Below are 18,152 nucleotides of genomic sequence, written 5' to 3'. Positions count from 1 at the left end.
GCCAAGTGGGGACTAGAACCCGGATCTCCCGGCTCCCAGTCCGTCACTCTCACCACTACACTACACTGGCTCTCTATTTACTGTTGTGTTTTAATAGGGATGTATGAGAAATTTGTTTCAGTTCATTTTTTATCATGATTTTCCCAGTTCACGCCTTCCAGACTGAACATGGACTCAAACACAATCTGCAGTCAAAGTCTGTACATTTCCAAGCTTGCAATGGGATTCGCACACCAAAATAAATGTGTTTGATGGCATGCTTGCATTTGAAAAAAAATTCACACAAACTGCTTTGATGCGTACATGTCAAAGTACACATCAAAGTACTTTGAGAAGAATATGTACATGGCAAAGATGCATACATTTGGAAATATACGCATGAAGTTTCATGCAAAAAAGAAAAAAACAAAGCTCCCCATCTGATACAGATATGAGACAGAATGAGCCTCAAGGTGGAAATTCAAGAACTTCAATGAACTTGAGTTTTGCTTATAGGCACATCCCTAGATTTTAAATGTATTTGGTTTTTATGTTCTGTTTGTAATTAAGATTTGTTTTTATCCCAGATTCTATTGGGAGCTGCCTCAAGCACCTTCTTTGGCAGAAATAAAATAAAATTTGGGATATAAAATTAAATAGATGCTGACAGATTGTGGGGGAGGGGAGGAAATGGAAAACTGAGGAGTGGCTGGAATCTTATTGCAGGTCCCATTTGTTGTATCTGTAAATGACAGTCATTCCATTATTACACTTATGGATGTTTTGGGTACTACCTAGTTAGTTTTACTAAGTAACTGCAGATACTTAGTTCAACCTGACTTGTCTGTCCATCACCATTGCCCTATAATGATGCAAATCCAACTGAAGCCGGCCAGCTTGCATAGTTCTGATATATAGCCATCAAACCAGTGGTGCAAAAAGTGTAGTGGAGGAGGCCATTGAAAATACATGCTGCAAGTTCTTTGCGTATTTCTTTATTATCTTTGGTTTTGCACAGATAGTCTTACCAATGCTTCCTACGTTTCAGAATGGAGCAGTTTGAAACAGAGGAAGCCTTGGTAAGATTCTCTGTGGCATATTTGGAGAAAGTTAGGTGGCCCCTGAGGAAGGAAATTCCTTTCTGAAATGCATGGGGTGTAATAAAAAGTCTTTTCAGGCACCTGGGAGTATCTTGCTCTTCTTTTGGGGAGACACATTAGTGCCTTCCCCTCTTGCTGTTTCTTTGCACAGATAGCCAATGAAAGAGCCAGCATAGCTGGCATGGGCTTCTGACAGGCATTACGCCAACCTAAGGTGGCAAGGGGTGAACTTCTAAAAATGAACTAGCCAATGAAATTAGTGATTGGTTAGTATCAAATAGCTTTTACATGGAAAGTTTTTTAATATGTCACCTGGGAAATTATTCAGCGTCTTTTAAAATCCTCTGAAGGTCAGTGTCTTGGGAGGTGCCAGTCCCTTCCGTTACTTCCTCCCCCACAGGAACTGCCAAGACACAGACCAGCCAATGCAGCATGCTACTTCAGGGTTGCCTTAGAGAGCAATACTATGGGCTCTGCAGCATTGGGGGAGGGGGGGGCTTGGGTAGTTCAGATTTTTGGATCTGAGGTTGGAGACAGCGGTCAGGCCTTGGTCCCAGGAGTCCAAGCTCCCTGCCCCCTCCCCTTTGCAGCTCCCACGGACAGAACCATGCTGGCTACCACTCCAAGCTCTCAAAAGCAACCTCGGGGTGGAGGGAAAGGGGGCAGTTCTGTGGCGTGAGAGGAGACTGGGGAAGCAGGGATATGAGCTACACTCAGCCCACCCCAGCCTCCTTCCCTCCCTCTTCACAGAGCCCTACCTAGTTGCCCATCTAGCAAAATGCAGAGTGGGAGATGCACAGAGGTGACAACTGTGTCCAGGCCTTCCCACTCTGCAAAGGATGCCCATCAGCCTCTAAGTTCAGAGGCTGATGGGCATCTGGCTAGGATTACATCCTTAATGTGCTACAGCGGGCAGATTTCAACCGGACAGACTCAAGAGTAGGGAATATACACATTTTATTCCTTTCAAACAGCACTAAGTCGATCCAGCTCTTTTGTGACAGTTTCTGCAAGAGAGGAAAAGCAACAGTTAGGATTTTCCAGAACAAAGACATGCGTTTGAGGTACAGGAAGCTTTACAAACCTCTTCCTCGGCATTAGGAATCATGCTCATCTCTGTGCCAGAAAGGGGGCCCTCGGGCATGCATCAAGGTTCCAAAAACTCATGGATTTACAAGGAAGGATCTTGCAGTATCTGGGTGGGTCTCTTCTTGCCAGAGAGGGGAAAGATTTTGGTTCAACCAGCTTCTCAAGTATACATTAAGCAAAAACTCTTGGATTTGGAAAGAGTAGTCACTCAGCATCTGCTCCTTTTCCAGGAAAGGCACACCCATGCCTGTGACAAAAGCATTAATGCCCTGGGAAGATACCAACAAGAGCCACCCACCCCAACTCTTCAGAGAAGATGTTTGGTTTGACCCAAGCACAATATAGTGAAATGAAATTAAGGGTGCAATCCTATGTATGATGAGACAGGGGGAAAAAAGTCTTACAACTCCTGCATGGCTGGCTGGGGAATGCTGGAGTTGTAGGACTTTTTTCCCATCTTAACATGCATAGAATTGCACTCTAGAGTCCTGTGGCATCTCAATACACTGTGATACAAGGTATTCCAAGCTTGCACCCTGGCAGTACTGAGTGCCAGTGTAGTAGCTAGCATGTTTGACTGGGTCTAGGGATACCTGGGTTCAAAACTCTTCTCAGCCTTTGGGTTGGCCTAATAAAGATATTACAATAAGAATTTTAGAATCTTCCTTAGGGTCAACTCAGCTACCTTTGCTTTTTTGAAAACTTAGTAACTGGCCCAAGATCACCTAGTAAGTATCTCACAGAGTTTTTAGGGTAAGTGGATAGAACACGTGCACCACTCTCTGTACTTTGAAGGAAGGTCGAGCTTAATTTATATTAATGTCATGTTGTAGAACTAGAGAGCATGTACATCAAACACTAATGTGCAAGAATACAAGCAAAGGAGACATGTGCAAGTGTGTCATGGCTGTAAGGAATGACACCTAACCAACAACTCATCTCAAGTAATGCAGTCTTGCAGGTTAAGTCTGGAATGGCATTGTTAAGTGGGGGTTCAGTTCAGCTATGGAGAGGATCCCTGCAGTTTAGGAACATTAATCCCAGGAATTGTATCTCTGTGTTCTATTATTTGTGTTTTGAATTTTCCCTTGAATGGATCTTATGAGTGGGTGGGGCTGTGATTCCATCCTGAGTTTCAATCAGAACCAGCCAGAACTCTAAAGGAGCTATCCAAGGTGCTGAACTCTAGCCCGCAAATGGGTTCAGCACCTTGGATAGCTCCTTTAGAGATCTGGCTGGTGAAACCCAGAATGGTATTACAGCCCCACCAAAATTGGAGCCACCAGCCTCCACAGCTACTACCGAGAGCAGTCCCAGAAGTCAAATACTTCCTTGCCCATCTAAGCCATTAGCCACCAAGCAGAATATGTACAGTCCATGCCAGATCACCTATCCTTCCCTTCCTTTCCTGTCCTTACTTGCTACACCAGGGGTACAGGACCAGAGGCCAAATCTGGCCACCTGGAGTTGCCCAGATGGCCACACACACCCTTCCACTGGCCCCACTCCCTTTCTCCAGCTATTAATTGTCTGGTGATTCCCCAGCTTTTATGCTATTTTTCCCCCATTGTCAAAGGTTGAAATTCCTCTCCCAAGGCTTAGCTACTACCGGCAGTAAGCGCTTGAAGCTACAATATGCAGATATCCCCCCTCCCTTTGCCTCCACACCGCACTGGAATGCACCCCCTGGGAGCTTCTCTGACATGGAATTCAGCCCTCATGTTGAAGAGAGGTTCTGCATCCCTACAATACACCTTAGCAGTTCCAATTTTACAGTATTACATTAGTAACATAGAGAACAGGCGTGTTTGGAAAAGCTGCAACACTACTATGAAGTAAAGGAGGGGCTATTGGAGTCCAACAAGTCCAGAGAGAAGGACCCCACTAGGCCAGAAACTAAGAGGGATCAGACACTTCCATATTGCAAGTCCTGTTCTGTTGCTACTGCCTTAGAGAGGTCCTCCACCCATATTCTAGCTAGCTTGTTTTGCTTTTAAGAGAATGAAAACTGTGTTTGTACAAGATGTCCTGAGATTTCTTCCTTCATAAAACCATGTTAAGGAGGCCACTTCTACCTCACCTGCCATCAGAGCTCATATCCTTAGTTCTCCCTTCAGTTTCCTCCCTCTTCTTGTTCTTTTCCCCTGTAGAACCAAGTTAAACAGATCATATTTGCATGGACATAGAGATACACACTATGATAGCATATTTTAGGAGCAACAATAAAGGTATTGTTGGGATGCCCTGGGATAGATCTCTTGAGTCCTTCAGGGCAGAGTCTTTGGGGCAACCAAGTCTTGGATCTGCCCTTGCTGCCACCACTCACACCAAAACACTTTACAGTTGTTCTGTCCATGTAATTCAGCCATTTTTAGACCAAAGATGTTGCAAGTTTGACATGACACAACACCACCACCCCATAAAACTCTACATGCAAATTATTATAGAACAGTTTGGCCTATTGGTAGATACTAGATAGCTAGTTTGTTGTAACTTGCAATCTTCAACAGGCTGGGGGATGATTATCCAAACCCCAAGAAAAAAACAATCTCCATATCCACTATTTTCAATATTGTGCCCATGAAGTGGATATAACACCCAGGTTATATAGACAGGCATATATACTCTTCTAAAGATGCTGAGAAGGGAAATGAGTTTGGGCTTACCTACAACACAAGACATATTGCTTTTACCAGCTTAACAATCATGTGTTCTCCTTCCTCCCACCAAAGAATCTAGGGAATTGCAGCTTCAGGATGGTGCGGAGAATTCTGCTTATAAACCCAGTACCACTACCCCATTGCCCTTCATAAAATTAAGTCCTCAGGGCTCTTATTACACCTGCTTTGGACTACAGGGTAGCATCTAATGTTAGTGCTATGTAGAGTAGACCCATTGAAATGAATGCAATTTAAGTTCATCAAAAGTCTAATTCATTTCAATGGGTCTACTCTACATAGGACTAACATTGGATACTACCCACACTGTTGATGTACCCTTGATTCCCAAACTATGGATTGGGTTTTGAAAAGAACCCAGAGGAGCTTGCTGGGTCAGACTAGCAGCCTATCTATTCTAACTGGTCTGTTTTTAGATATACTGGTAGGTCAAAAGCAGAGCATGAATCTCGGTTTAAGAACATAAGATGAACCATGCTGGATCAGACCAAGGGTCCATCTAGTCCAGCATTCTGTTCACAAAGCGGCCAACCAGCTGTCAACCAGGAAACCACTAGCAGGAGACAAGTGCAAAAGCACCATCTTGCCCATGTTCCCCAGTAACTGATGTACATAGGCAAAGTCCCTCTGATACTGGAGGTAGCATATAGCCATCAAGACTAGTAGCCACTGATAGCTTTAGACTCCATGAATTTGTCCAACACCCTTTTAAAGCCATCCAAGTTGGTGGCCATCACTACACCTTGTGGCAGTGAATTCCATAGTTTAACTATGTGCTGTGCGAACAAATACTTCCTTTTATCTGTCCTGAATCTCCTCCTAATCAATCAGCTTCATGGGATGACTCAGGGTTCTAGTACTGTGAGAGGGGGAGAAAAAAAAATTGATGGGTAGTTTCTTCATGACATTTTTGCTCCACCAGAAAGCCAGCCAGACCCACAAAAAAACATGGTCTAAAACAGGTGCAGCATCTGGATCATTGGGCAGTTGCAATGGCTCAAGCCCTCAAAGGGGCCACTGCCTTCCCCTTCTGCCAGCTCAAAATGCTGGCCATAGCTATCTGTAGAGATGGACAAATCTGTCCATTTCACTTTCTCCCACATTCATTTTTTTTAAAAAAAACTTAAGTAGGGATGGGTGAGAATTTCATTTGCTTGATTTTGATAGGAATTTACCAAAAATCTCAAGAGTTCTCAAGGTTCTCCATACTTGGGTCAAAAACAAACTTGAGATTTTATTTTAATGTGAGATAAACCAAAACTGGCAGATTTGTCCATCCAGGTTTGAGTGTTTCGCTCTTAAAAGTCTGGGTTTGAATATCTGTGTATTCCACCATATTAATGCTTAGTTAGACTTGCTATCTCTGTTTTTCGGTCAGGTTCCTCATCTTTAATGGCTGTATGGCAGGCAGGTACATCATGGTCACGCCAGGAATAGCTGTACCTACTGAGTTTGGCTGGTGAAAATGCATGAGTTTTTGTTTCAGTTCGTTTTGAAGAGTATTTAACAAAATTCACAAAGCTCTTCATATTCTGGAGAGAAAGAACTTGAGAACTATAAAATTCAAAAGCTGGAAAAAGCAAAAACACCAAATTCACCCATCCCTGAAGTTCTGTCTGTCCCATAAAGAAATTTATGACTTATTATGTATTATTTACAACATTTGTATACTGCTCCCCACCTAAACCAGATTCTGCAGCAGTGAACATAAGAGGTACAATAGTAAAAAAAAAAAAAAGAGAGAGATAAAAGATTAAGAGACCATATTAAAATTATTAAAAACAGAATGCCAATAAAAATTGTGGCTGCTCATTTAAGGAATGCTTCCCAGAGCAGAATTGTCAGGAGGTGCTGGAAGCAATGCAGCGTTGGTGCCTGCTTGACCTCCAGGGGCAGGGAGTTCCAAAGAATTATGGTAAGTTCTTTTCCATAAATAAACTGAATCAAATTCTCACTCATCCCTAGCAATCTATGCCCAGTAATCCCTTCCAAAGGAGATGCCAATGGTTGTGGCTGGCACCTGCCACTGCGATTTCCCAACAATGCCCCTGGGGCCCCAGCATAGAGCAATATTAGACTGGGGCTCAGAAGCATTGTGGGAGGATTATAATGGTGGGCAGCAGCATTTGCTGGCTAGACCAGCTTTTTTCTTTGGTGCTTCTGCTGTATTCGCCTGCTACCTTCAAGGAGAGGGAAGGATGTCACTGCAGAGCCCAACCCAGGAAGGATGCTAAGGGTCCTGCAAAACTTGGTATCAGCCCTGTTCAAAAGCCACATGATGCAGACACTTTGCTGAAGCTAAGCAGTTCTCTGTCACCACCTGGAGTCCTTTCGGAAGACAGACAGAAGTCAGAGAGAAAAAATGCAGTAAGTTCCAGTTTCTAATAGATGAGGCTTCTTCCTATCCATTCTTCCTAGCTTTACCAGGGATTGCTCCTGAGCAGACTGCTCATGATCCTTCTTGGCTGCAAATACACGCTTGCTGGATGGATGCTTGGCAGGTTTTACAGGAGACTCTTCCTTGGAAGAGCTTTCCACCTCTTCATCTTCCTGTGAGGATGGTGGTTGTGAGGACGATTCTTCCTCTTCGTGATGATCATCCCCATTCCAGCGCAAGCCAACTGAAAGATAAGAGGTGGCTCATGAAGCTGTAAAAAAACTACTAGGAATGTGAGCCACAGGTACATGAGCCAAGTAGAATAACAGAATCAGAATAAGTAGGGTTGTAAGGGGCCTATAACACCTTCGAGTCCAACCCCCTGCTCAATGCAGGAAGGTTCATCAAAGCCAATTTGAATCAGGGCAAACTAAATGCAAACTAGCCAACTTGGGTGCCATTTTTTTGTAGTAAGGCTGGGTACAAATGAAATAATAAATGAACATATTTATTTATTTATTGCATTTATATCCCACCTTTTTTCCTCTTGCAAGGAACCCAAGGTGGCTTACATTATCCTCCTCCTCTCCATTTTATCCTCATGACAACAACCCTGCGAGGTAGGTTGGGCTGAGAGCCTGTGACTGGCCCAAAGTCACCCAGTGAGCTTCCATGGCTGAGTCGGGACTAGAACCCGGATCTCCCAGCTCCCAGTCCAACAGTCTCACTACTACACCACACTGGCTCTCATAAATTGTGTGAATATAGGGTAATTCCAGATGGAGGGGTCCTAGTGCTAATGATTAAAAGGCAGCATGCAGCTGTTCTATCTTTTCTTTAACTTATTTTCCATGGTAAGAAAAAAAGAAGGTAGTGATGGGAAAAAATTGGACGGTTATGAATGGAAGGTCATGCCGTCTCACCCTCACCATAAAAATCCATGAATGAGGCAGGGCGATTACAGAATAAAAGCCTTGTCTGAAAGCAACCTCAGTAAGCATGCATTTCTTGTTGATATGTAAACTTCAGCTGCAGTTCTCCACACACAGAACCCACTTCTTAAAATCAGTACATGCCACAGAAGAACCACTCCTGCCAATCCTAATTCATTTTTGAAAGCTGGTTTCTAGTCCTCATGGTTTTTTGTCCCAGCCCTTATTCACCCACAGTTCCAGCCCATAATCATATTCTTCTTTGCCAGATCAGTCATTCAATTCACATTTCCAGACATTATAACAGAGGTGACAAACCAACCAGGCCTCAGCATACCATCCTCAGACCTATTATCTGTGTTTCTCTTGTGGGCAGGGAGGAAGAAAAGCCTCTCCACACACCCAGCAGAGAAGTCAAATGAGCTGCCAGAGCAAGGACAGAGTGATATGTACTTACACTGGCGACCTGTTTCATTCCCATACTGGGTCAGGAGCAGGTGCCGCCGCCCGCCCACCCCCCACCCCCCCCACACACACACACCACCTCCTTCCTACCTTGCTTCAGAAGTTCAAAGACTGATCCCTGTTTCTAGGTCTGAAAGGGTTATGATTGGAGTGGGGGATGATTTGGGATGATTTCTGGGTAGAGTACTAATTTTGGGAGAATCAATTAATAGAAGATCTGGGTGGATGAAGCTCTTTGTGGAGGGAAAAATTGATTTGGGGTGAAAGAGCGAGAAAGGGGTGGTCCTGATGACCACCACCAGCTCTGTCCCATGCCTACCTCTGGCATGTGGCCAACAGATTTGTCATTCCCCCCAAGGAAATGTGGCCAAAGGCAGGTTTTACAACCCTAGATTAGAAGGGTCAAAACCCATGCAAGTTTATATGGGTTTGAGAAGCAGCATCTGTGACTCACCCAACACAGTCAAATTTGGAGCACTTATGTCTGATCAGGACTGCCTACAGTAGATATGTTCTTCAAACCAACACGATTAGAGCATGGAGGATAAAACGACCTGTAATTCATAGTTTTCTGAAAAGATTGTAGAGGTCCATGCCTACCCAAGGCTGTTAGTTGTTCATGTTAGCAGGTTCCAGACTCTGCCTCCTTTAGGTACAAGATTCTGCCTTCCCCAATTCAGGGTGGGCAACTTCTTGTGGTCCTCCTGATGTTTTCAGCTCCAATCAGCCCTAGACAGCATAGCCAATGGTGAGTGATGATGGGAGTTTTAAGTCAAAACATCTGGAGGTCCAGATGTTGCCCAGTGCTGCGCTAGCTGAATAAACTCTGGAGAGGTGGGGTATGCATTTAACAAATAAATATGAACCTCTGTCGTAAGCTGGATCAGCCATCTTGGTAAGCAGTAGCACAGATGGGTGATCACCAGGAGCTAGCCACATGGTTGCCCTATTTGGGGGGATATTCTCTTAGGGAGTTTCCAAACAGACAGCTCCTACTGCTAATAATCAGAAGGCATCAATCAGAAATTCCATCTCTTTCCTTAACAGATTTTCTGCAGTAACGAGAAAGATGGAAGTGATGGGGAAACACAGGAGGGCTATGAGTGGAAGATACCATCATCACATAAATTCTGTGAATAAGGCACGGCAATCATGGCACCATAAATGTGTTGTCTGGAAGCACCCAGAGGTTGGCTGCTTGTAGTTCTATCCTACATCCAGCCCTTCACTTAATTTCAAAAGTCCTCCACAAGTAATCTTTGTAAACCACACAGAGAGCTTTGGCTATTGGGCTGTAGAAAATGTAACAGATGAAATGAATCAGTGCAGACCTCTGGCAAGAGCAATCTGTCCCTCCCCCAGCATCCTGCTGGGTGGGAAGAAAGACAGGGGGAGAGAGATTTGGCTCCGGCCCACTCACATTTGGCTCTGGCCCCACCCATTGTTGTCTTCAGCTCCACACACTCCCAGCATGTGCTCCCCAACAAAAAAGAGGTTCCCTGCCTCTGCTTTAGGGATACCAGATTCTCCATTGCTTCAGAAATGAAGACTTGCCCTTGTGATGTAGTGGTTAGAGTTTTGGACTGGGACTCAGGAGATCCAGGTTCTAGTCCCCACTTGGCCAGAAAGCTCACTGGATAACTTTGGGCCAGACACCAACTCTCAGCCTAACCTACCTCACAGGGTTGTTGTGAGGATAAAATGGAGAGGAGGACCACCATGTGAGCCATCTTGGGTTCCTTGCAAAGAAGAAAAGGGGTGGGATAAAAGTGTAACAACATTTACAAATAAAATAATCTTGTCCAGTTGGCGGGCTGGCCCAGAGAGGGAAATGGCTGATCAATGTATGCTTTACCGCAACTACTGCCAACAGGATGTTGGCAATGGGTACAACTGCAGTGACATCTCTCATTTCTTGATAATATGCCCTCAGGGAAGGATCACTTAATACTAATTAGTTATCTCCATTACAAATGCTAGCCAGCCTTTGGCATACCCTACCTGCCTAGCAACTGGTTTTCAATGCATTCTTGTGTAGAGTGTCCATGCTCCATGAAAGTTCAGGCAGATTCACACATATGTGCATATTACTTTATGACTCCTTTACTTCTCTGAACCAAGCCTCCTAGAAGCACTGAATCTGAGGTGGCATTTTATATATATATATATATATATATATAGAGAGAGAGAGAGAGAGAGAGAGAGAGAACGAACTGTTTTGATCAGTCCAGACATTGACATGTGTGAACTAGCCGTTTGCTAGGATTTTGCAGTTCTGTCTGCATCCAGTCTGGGCTAAATGAATGACCTTGTATATAAACTCATCTTCAGGTCACCATGTTGAAACAGCCATAGATACAAGCTAAGCAACCAGCCAAATGTGCGTCCATAGGTTACATGAAAAGAAAAACAGATTCCATTGGAGTCTTTGGCAACAAACCCAGGATTTGCCAGGTGTCACGCTCGGCAGATCCCGAGTTCAACTTTGGATTGTTTCATCAGAATCACATACTTTGGACCTTACCTGTTACATGTTGCCCAGCAAGGAAGACTGGTCCAGACCCTGATTTTAGCCTGAATGTGACGGGGGGAGTCAGATCAAGCCCTGCTAAAGTAGCCTGGGGAGAAAAAGTTCATGTTCTGAGACATGCACCCCACACATTCTGTTCTAAGTAATAATTATATCAACTTCTATACTGATTTGGCAGATTGGCTCACAAAGCCTATTATGGCCTGTGCTGAAGCAGACCAAGGCCCTGTCTAGCTGAGCATCACCAGTCAAATGTTTTGGGAAGCTCAAACAGCATGATGAAGCAAGGTAGAAGGTCTTCGAGGCAGAGATAACTCTGAATGCCCTAATGAGACTGTTGTAAATAAAGACACTCACCATTGGAAGCACAGAAAGTTTCAAGGTTGCTATGTGCACTGGAGTCCATTCCTTGCTATCCCTTGGAGGTATGATCTCCACAATGTTGAATTCATCCTTGGCATTTGCCCCTAGGCAGATCTTTGGAGAGAAGGTCAAAGCCATCAAGGCCTCAAAAGCAATCCTAGCAAGACCACCATTTTTGAATGTAGAGTGGTGTGGAGATCCATCAGTAGGATGCCTGGCAATTCTACCATCTAGCCAAGAGGTGCCTTCATTTTAGCTATAAAATGGATTCTAGCCATCAGAACTTCTAGAAGTGCTGAAGGATACGGACAACAGCTGTGAGAAACAGGAAATGGATCTTCCCAACTGAGACTGAGCTTTCCACCACTCCATCGTCTAGCTAATCGTCACATCTTCCCCTACTTCAGCATTTCCTAAATCAACAGACAGCCTCTCCAACATAGCCAGGCCAAAATAAGCTGCAATATTGCATGACCTTTGTTCAGGCTGGGCCTGGGTCACTCCAAAGTAGGAAGGACCATCAGACTCTGGCATTGCTAAGAGCTGCACCAAATGAGAGAACATTCTAGAGCCCCTTGTATACAAGGGACTCTACAAGGCAGGTTCTTAATTTGTGCCTCTGCTCTCCACCCCTATGCCAAGTTGCCAAAGAGTCCCCAGAAGCCAAGGTCAACTCTGTCCTGGTTAAGAGGCTTCCCTTTCTCTGTACCAGCCTTCTTCAACATGGTGCCCTCTGTGTTCTTCGACATAGTACCTTCTGGTCTCCAGAGTAGCTGGTGTTACTCTGCAGTCTCCACAGGCCCTCTGGAAGTAGCAGGGACATCCAGAGCACAGAGACTAAACATCACCTCCCCACTCTCCTTGTCTCTGCTGAAATGCTAAGAACGTGGCGGCTCGCCTGATTAAAGGCAGCCGCCGGCGAGATCACATCACTCCAGTGCTGAAGGAGTTGCACTGCTTATCAGTTGTTTTCCGGGCCAAATTCAAGGTGTTGGTTTTGACCTTTAAAACCCTATATGGTTCCGGCCCAGCCTATCTTGAGGAGCGCCTCCAGCAGCACCAGACAGGCCGCTTAACAAGATCAGCCTCGGATGGCCTTCCCTCTGTCCCATCAGCCAGGACAGCTAGACTGGTGGGGACGAGGGAGAGGGCCTTTTCTGTGGTGGCCCCCACTCTGTGGAACTCCCTCCCTAGGGAACTCCGTCATGCCCCCTCTTTAATGAGCTTCCATCGTGCATTAAAAACGTTGTTGTTCAGGCAGGCATTTGGGGTGGGTTAGGGTATTTTAGAAAATGTTTTTATTGTAGAACTTTATTGTTTTAAACTGTTTTTATTGTATGTTGTACATCGCCCAGAGTGGCTGGGTGACCAGCCAGATGGGCGATTAATAAATTTAATAATAAATAATAAATAAAAATAAATAAACTGCACCAGAATGGGAGTGTGAGGCATGGGAGAGAGCTGTGGCTGCAGGTTTTAAGAAACCTGGTTGCTATTTCCTGCATTTGGCATTTGAGGGGGAAGTAGTTATTGGCTGTGTGTTTGTTAATGCCTAGAAAGGTTTGCTATATTTGTCTTTGGCTTATGCACTACTAATAAATATAGATCAATATCATGTCTTAATGGCTGAGATTGCCTCTCTTGTCATTAATTTACTGGAAACAAAGCCCTATGAAGAGAGCCTGAAAAGAACTGGGCATGTTTAGCCTTCAGAAGAGAAGACTGAGGGGAGATAGGATAGCACTCTTCAAGTCCTTGAAAGGTTGTCACAGAGAAGAAGGCCAGGATCTCTTCTTGATCATCCCAGAGTGCAGGACACGGGATAATGGGCTCAGGTTACAGGAAGCCAGATTCCGGCTGAACATCAGGAAAAACGTCGTGACGGTTAGAGCAATACGACAATGGAACCAATTACCTAGGGAGGCGGTGGGCTCTCCCACACTGGAGGCATTCATGACGAGGCTGGACAGCCATCTATCAGGGATGCTCTCACCTGGATTCCTGCATTGAGCAGGGGTTTGGACTCGATGGCCTTGTAGGCCCCTTCCAACCCTACTATTCTATGATTCTATGATTTAAAATGTTATGTTAATATTAGTGAAACCAATTGTTTGGGTTGTTATTGTAATGATGTATCACTCCAGTTAATGTCCTGATATGCATTCTTATTTTTGTATTGCTGTTCTTGGGTCAGGATGAGGCACTTCGGGCACATTTTTTGGTAAAGCAGCATACAAAACTAGAGTGGTGATGATGATGATGATGATGTTTGGGACTACAATATCCATCAGCCCCAGTAGATCTAAGGGATAACAGGAACTGTAGTCCAAAGCATCCGGAAGGTATCAGGTTACAGAAAACTGCCCTATACTTAACACAGTGCTGGAGAATCTCTCTCTGAAACACACACAAAACCTGATAGGTGCCCCATCACTTTATCAGAAAAGATTAACCAGTCACGTACCGTTCTCAGAGCCAGCTGCTGTTCATAGGACCACTCCTCTGGGATGTCAAAAGTGTAGGATGGATTCTCACCATTTAGCTGACACCCTGTATATGTAAAGCAGGAGTCAGGAAGCTGTGTGTCTATCTCTCCCTCTCCAGACAGTTGCTTAGAGCAGATGCTCCATTAAGCACACCCAAGAGAAGACTTTTCTTACCCCAGATTAGACAGACAGGCTTGTCTGACTGGCAGCTTTCATTGGTGGCAGAGCTGCCTTCCAGGGCCATTGCTCCAAGAAGAAAGGCTCTAAGAAGAAAGGTACATCATGAAATATGTATGTTTCTAACAAGGACCAGTTAAAGCTCACAACTTGGGTATAAGACATTTAAGAGGCACCACCCTCCCTTGGCATTTTCAGTTAAGAACATGAAAAGAGCCATGCTGGATCAGACCACAGGTCCATCTAGTCCAGCATTCTGTTCACACAGTGGCTAACCAGCTGCCCACGGGAAACCCACAAGCAGGACACAAGTGCAACAGCACCCTCCCGCCCATGTTGCCCAGCAATGCGAGTACATAAGCTTACTGCCTCTGATACTGGAAGTAGCACATAGCCATCCAGACTAGTAGCCATTGATAAATACCTGGAGGAGAAGGCTAACCCCCCTTTAAAGCCATCTGAATAGGTGGCTTAAATATTTTGCAAGAACAAAGTCTGAGAGGCAAATCAGAGGTCATACTAAAATGTATTTTTGCAGTTGCGGGGGGGGGGGGTACAAATACAACTTGCACCACCTGGGGGCCTCATAATGAACAGGCTCAGGGGAGGCATGGTGGGGGCTTAATCCTTTCCTTCCCTGCTGCAGTCTCCCTGCACTCCCACTTCTTGTTACATTTTCAGCCCCACCTCCATCTGGTGCCATCTTCATTTTTAAAAGCCTGAAGGTTACATGCAAAGATGCATTTAATGTCACATGGAGTTTGGGCCTTAGTGCAGTTTTATTCAGTGGTATTTTTTATGTCCATGAGAAGGATTCCTGAGTTAATAGCTGAACGCTTTACATTCTATACACCTGATACACACTCTCCCACTTCCCCCAGATGGTGCACAGTAAAATATGTTGCACCATTACAGTTAATTAGGGGAGATTCTCTGTTTCTGTACATTTTTGATTCTCACTGTTTGATTTGCAGAGTGAAATTTATTGATAAAGGGAGACTAGAAGATCATAAACACAGAATACACCAAGAGGAGGACATTAAGCAGGCAGAAGCTTAAATGCCAGTTTTAACTGGATTTTCTCATTGTTTTTGAGCAGCATGAATATCTTTTTTTTTTTTTCTTATAATGAGGGGATGGGAGGAGAGAAGAGGAAAATCTTATTCAATGAGATCTAGTAACATAGAACTTCAAATTGTCTGGAATTTCCCTCCTCCTGTGGCAGAGCTGGGGCACACAGACTGTTTTACTACAGTGAAAAGAACTACCTCTGTTTGCATGAATGTAATGGTGAAGAGGTTTTATTTCTAAAACAGAGCCTATTGGAAGCAAGGAAACTGCAGTCATTTCCAAGAAATCCATTATTTCAGCCAACTGGAAGACAAGTAACTCCTAGATCTCTCTCTGTCAGCCCCTCAGTTCATTCTTAAGAAATGGCTCATTTTTCTCCACTCTTAGAAGTATTATCCACTCTTAGAAGAGCTTCGGCTATTGGGCGGTAAATAAATAAATAACATTCCCAAGGCTAGAGAGAAATCCCCGGCTTACAAGGAATAAGTATTACCGTACTTTAGTTGAGTCCTTGACCCCTGAAAGTTCAGTCATATTGCTTACTATAATAACCAATAATACTTCCCTAAGCAGCATAACCATCCTTTAGTTTACAGGCAGCTAGCTTTACAGATGCAAGGACTTATAGATAACAAAAGCATTCTACATACAGCTATTGTTTCTAATTTCTTTTGCTAAGCCCCGAAACTGATGGAGTTCTAGAGATCATCAGAGTTTAATAAAGCTTGCAAGCTGGGCTAAGTCAAGTGCCAAATTTACATCATCCATCCCTGCTCCATCTACACACTCAATGTAATCCCTCAAGAGGTTGTCTGAAGGGAGCTGTTATTTCTTGATAAAATGTTAGCTATTTAATTTATTACTGTTGTATTTATTTTTACTACCAGGAAGGGGAGAGGCCTATGTGGAATTCTCTGCTTAAGATGCCAAAATAACTTGGCTGGCCTCCAGTACTACACACCTTGACCGGGGGGGGGGGGAGGGGAGAGAGAGAGAGAGAGAGAAAGGGTGACACTTATCCTGTCTCTAATCCCAAGTCACCCTCAGTGTCCTAGTTCAGAAAGGATAACTACAGCTGCTTTTCTTTTATCCTCATGATAATCATGTGGAAAACAGGTTGAAGAGCACCTTACCTATAGACAGACCTATAAGATCCCAAACACCACCTCCTTGGGACAAATTTGCTTCAATAAAACACACTACAAAATAAGTACACTTAAGGGTTCTCAAAGGAAATCATCCTACACCTTAAATACCCTGTAGCTCCAGTAGACAGCCTCCCTACCTTTGGCTCTCAAGCTGCATTCCTATGGTTATGAGAGAGAGAGAGAGAGAGAGAGAGAGAGAGAGAGAGAAGGCATTAGTCCTTCCATTATACTTAGAATGCAGCCCTGTGATCCAGTAAAGCTTATAAATAAGAACTAACATCCAAGTTTGGTTTTCCCCTTCAGTCCTGTTTCCTTTGGGTAAACATGCTTTAAATAAAGAAATAGCAAGTCATTTGCAAGCTTGTTATCCCTAAACACAAATGAAATCGTTTCACATCTCCTCCCCCACCCCCTTAGCTAGTTCTCAAAAAAAGACAAAGCCACTTAACAAATGAAATAACTCACCAAACTTTAAAAAAAAATGTCACTAGCAAAGACTGCCCTAAAGACACACCCTTTATACAAAGGTAACAAGTGCTTACCACCACCCCTTGGGCCAATTGGGCCAACCAGAGCCAAAATGTTGATCTTAAAGAGAACCAATCCTCCTTTGCCAAAGAGAGCAGGTGATCCAACCCACCGCATCACAGATATTTCCAGAATTAGGGATACTTAGATCACGTACACCTTAGAGAGCAGAATAAGAAAGATGGTCATTATCAGTTCCATAATTAAGGGACAGCCCTTTAAAATATCAGAAGCTCTTTAAATGAGAAGATTCAAGTTCAGGGCAGTGCAACAATATGATTAGCATATGATAGCTACTACCCTAATACTGAATCAAGCTGTAATCCTATACCACTAGCCTTCAAGTAACTCCTACTGAACCTAATAGGGTTTACTTCTGAGTAGGCAGGTACAGGCTTGCACTGTCAAAAGTCTAATTTACAATCCAAGCCTATGCCTGTTTAGTGCCTGTGAATTCAATGAGACTTTCTCTCAGTTATGTGTACATAGGTTTGAATACAGTGAGGCTTTCTTTTGAATCAACACCCCCAGGATTGGGCTACACAGGCGAGAGAGTTATAAAACTCTGGAAATGGATTTGTTGGATGCAGAGTTGTGACCATGATCCTCCACCCACTTACGAGCAGCAGTAGCAAGCAACATAAACTGCAGTGGGACTGCTAAAACAGGAAGAAAAAGCTTATTTGGGGGCTGAGGGAAGGGTTTCTGTACCCTTAAGAGTGAAGGCCAGCAAGACACAGCTTCTTGTCCTGTCACAGAGCTGCAGGGGAAGGGTGAGGTGAGCAGATACACAGGGTTTCTGTATCTTTAATGATTGAGGACATTTTAGTAGGTTTTTCCAATAATTGTGTAAGAAGCCACATCTGCCAAACCACACTTTCTCTATAACATAAAGAGAGTTGTTCTCTGTTGCACCTGATTCCCCTAATTAAGCATCTGCATTTCTTGCTCATGAGACCAGATGTAAAGCACAACAGTGTAACTTGACTATTAACAGATGTGTAGAAGAGGGCCAGTTTAAGAGGGGACAGGTATAATATCAAGGGTCTTCCAATGAAGCTAAATGGTGGGAGATTCAGGAGAAATAAAAGTACTTCTTCACACAGAAGGCATAGTGATGGCCACCAACTTGGATGGCTTTAAAAGGGGATTGGACAAATTCATGGAGAATATAAGGCAATTAATGGCTGCTAGTCACAATGGCTATATATTACCTCCAGTATCACAAT

General features: G+C 44.0%; 1 protein-coding gene across 1 annotated transcript; it reads right to left on the bottom strand.

Annotated features, from left to right (window-relative positions):
- Positions 1-2,020: 2,020 nt before the first annotated feature.
- On the bottom strand, positions 2,021-16,887 carry LOC146340532 (nucleoplasmin-like). The gene is made up of 9 exons (XM_084808144.1): positions 16,861-16,887; positions 16,533-16,554; positions 14,174-14,262; positions 13,978-14,063; positions 11,508-11,627; positions 11,145-11,238; positions 7,271-7,467; positions 4,249-4,312; positions 2,021-2,086 (listed from the first exon to the last, which is right to left on the bottom strand). Exons 2-8 carry the CDS (start codon positions 16,550-16,552, stop codon positions 4,262-4,264), a joined length of 657 nt encoding a protein of 218 aa, XP_084664270.1. The 5' UTR covers positions 16,553-16,554; positions 16,861-16,887; the 3' UTR covers positions 2,021-2,086; positions 4,249-4,261.
- Between the last annotated feature and the right edge of the window lie 1,265 nt (positions 16,888-18,152).

The sequence above is a fragment of the Heloderma suspectum genome, chromosome 6 (genome assembly GCF_057233095.1).
Source record: "Heloderma suspectum isolate Gila_16-S chromosome 6, 16-S_ref, whole genome shotgun sequence".
Lineage (NCBI taxonomy): Eukaryota > Metazoa > Chordata > Lepidosauria > Squamata > Helodermatidae > Heloderma > Heloderma suspectum.
The sequence above is the reverse complement of the archived record's forward strand: the minus strand, read 5'-3'. Positions and strand labels throughout refer to the sequence as shown.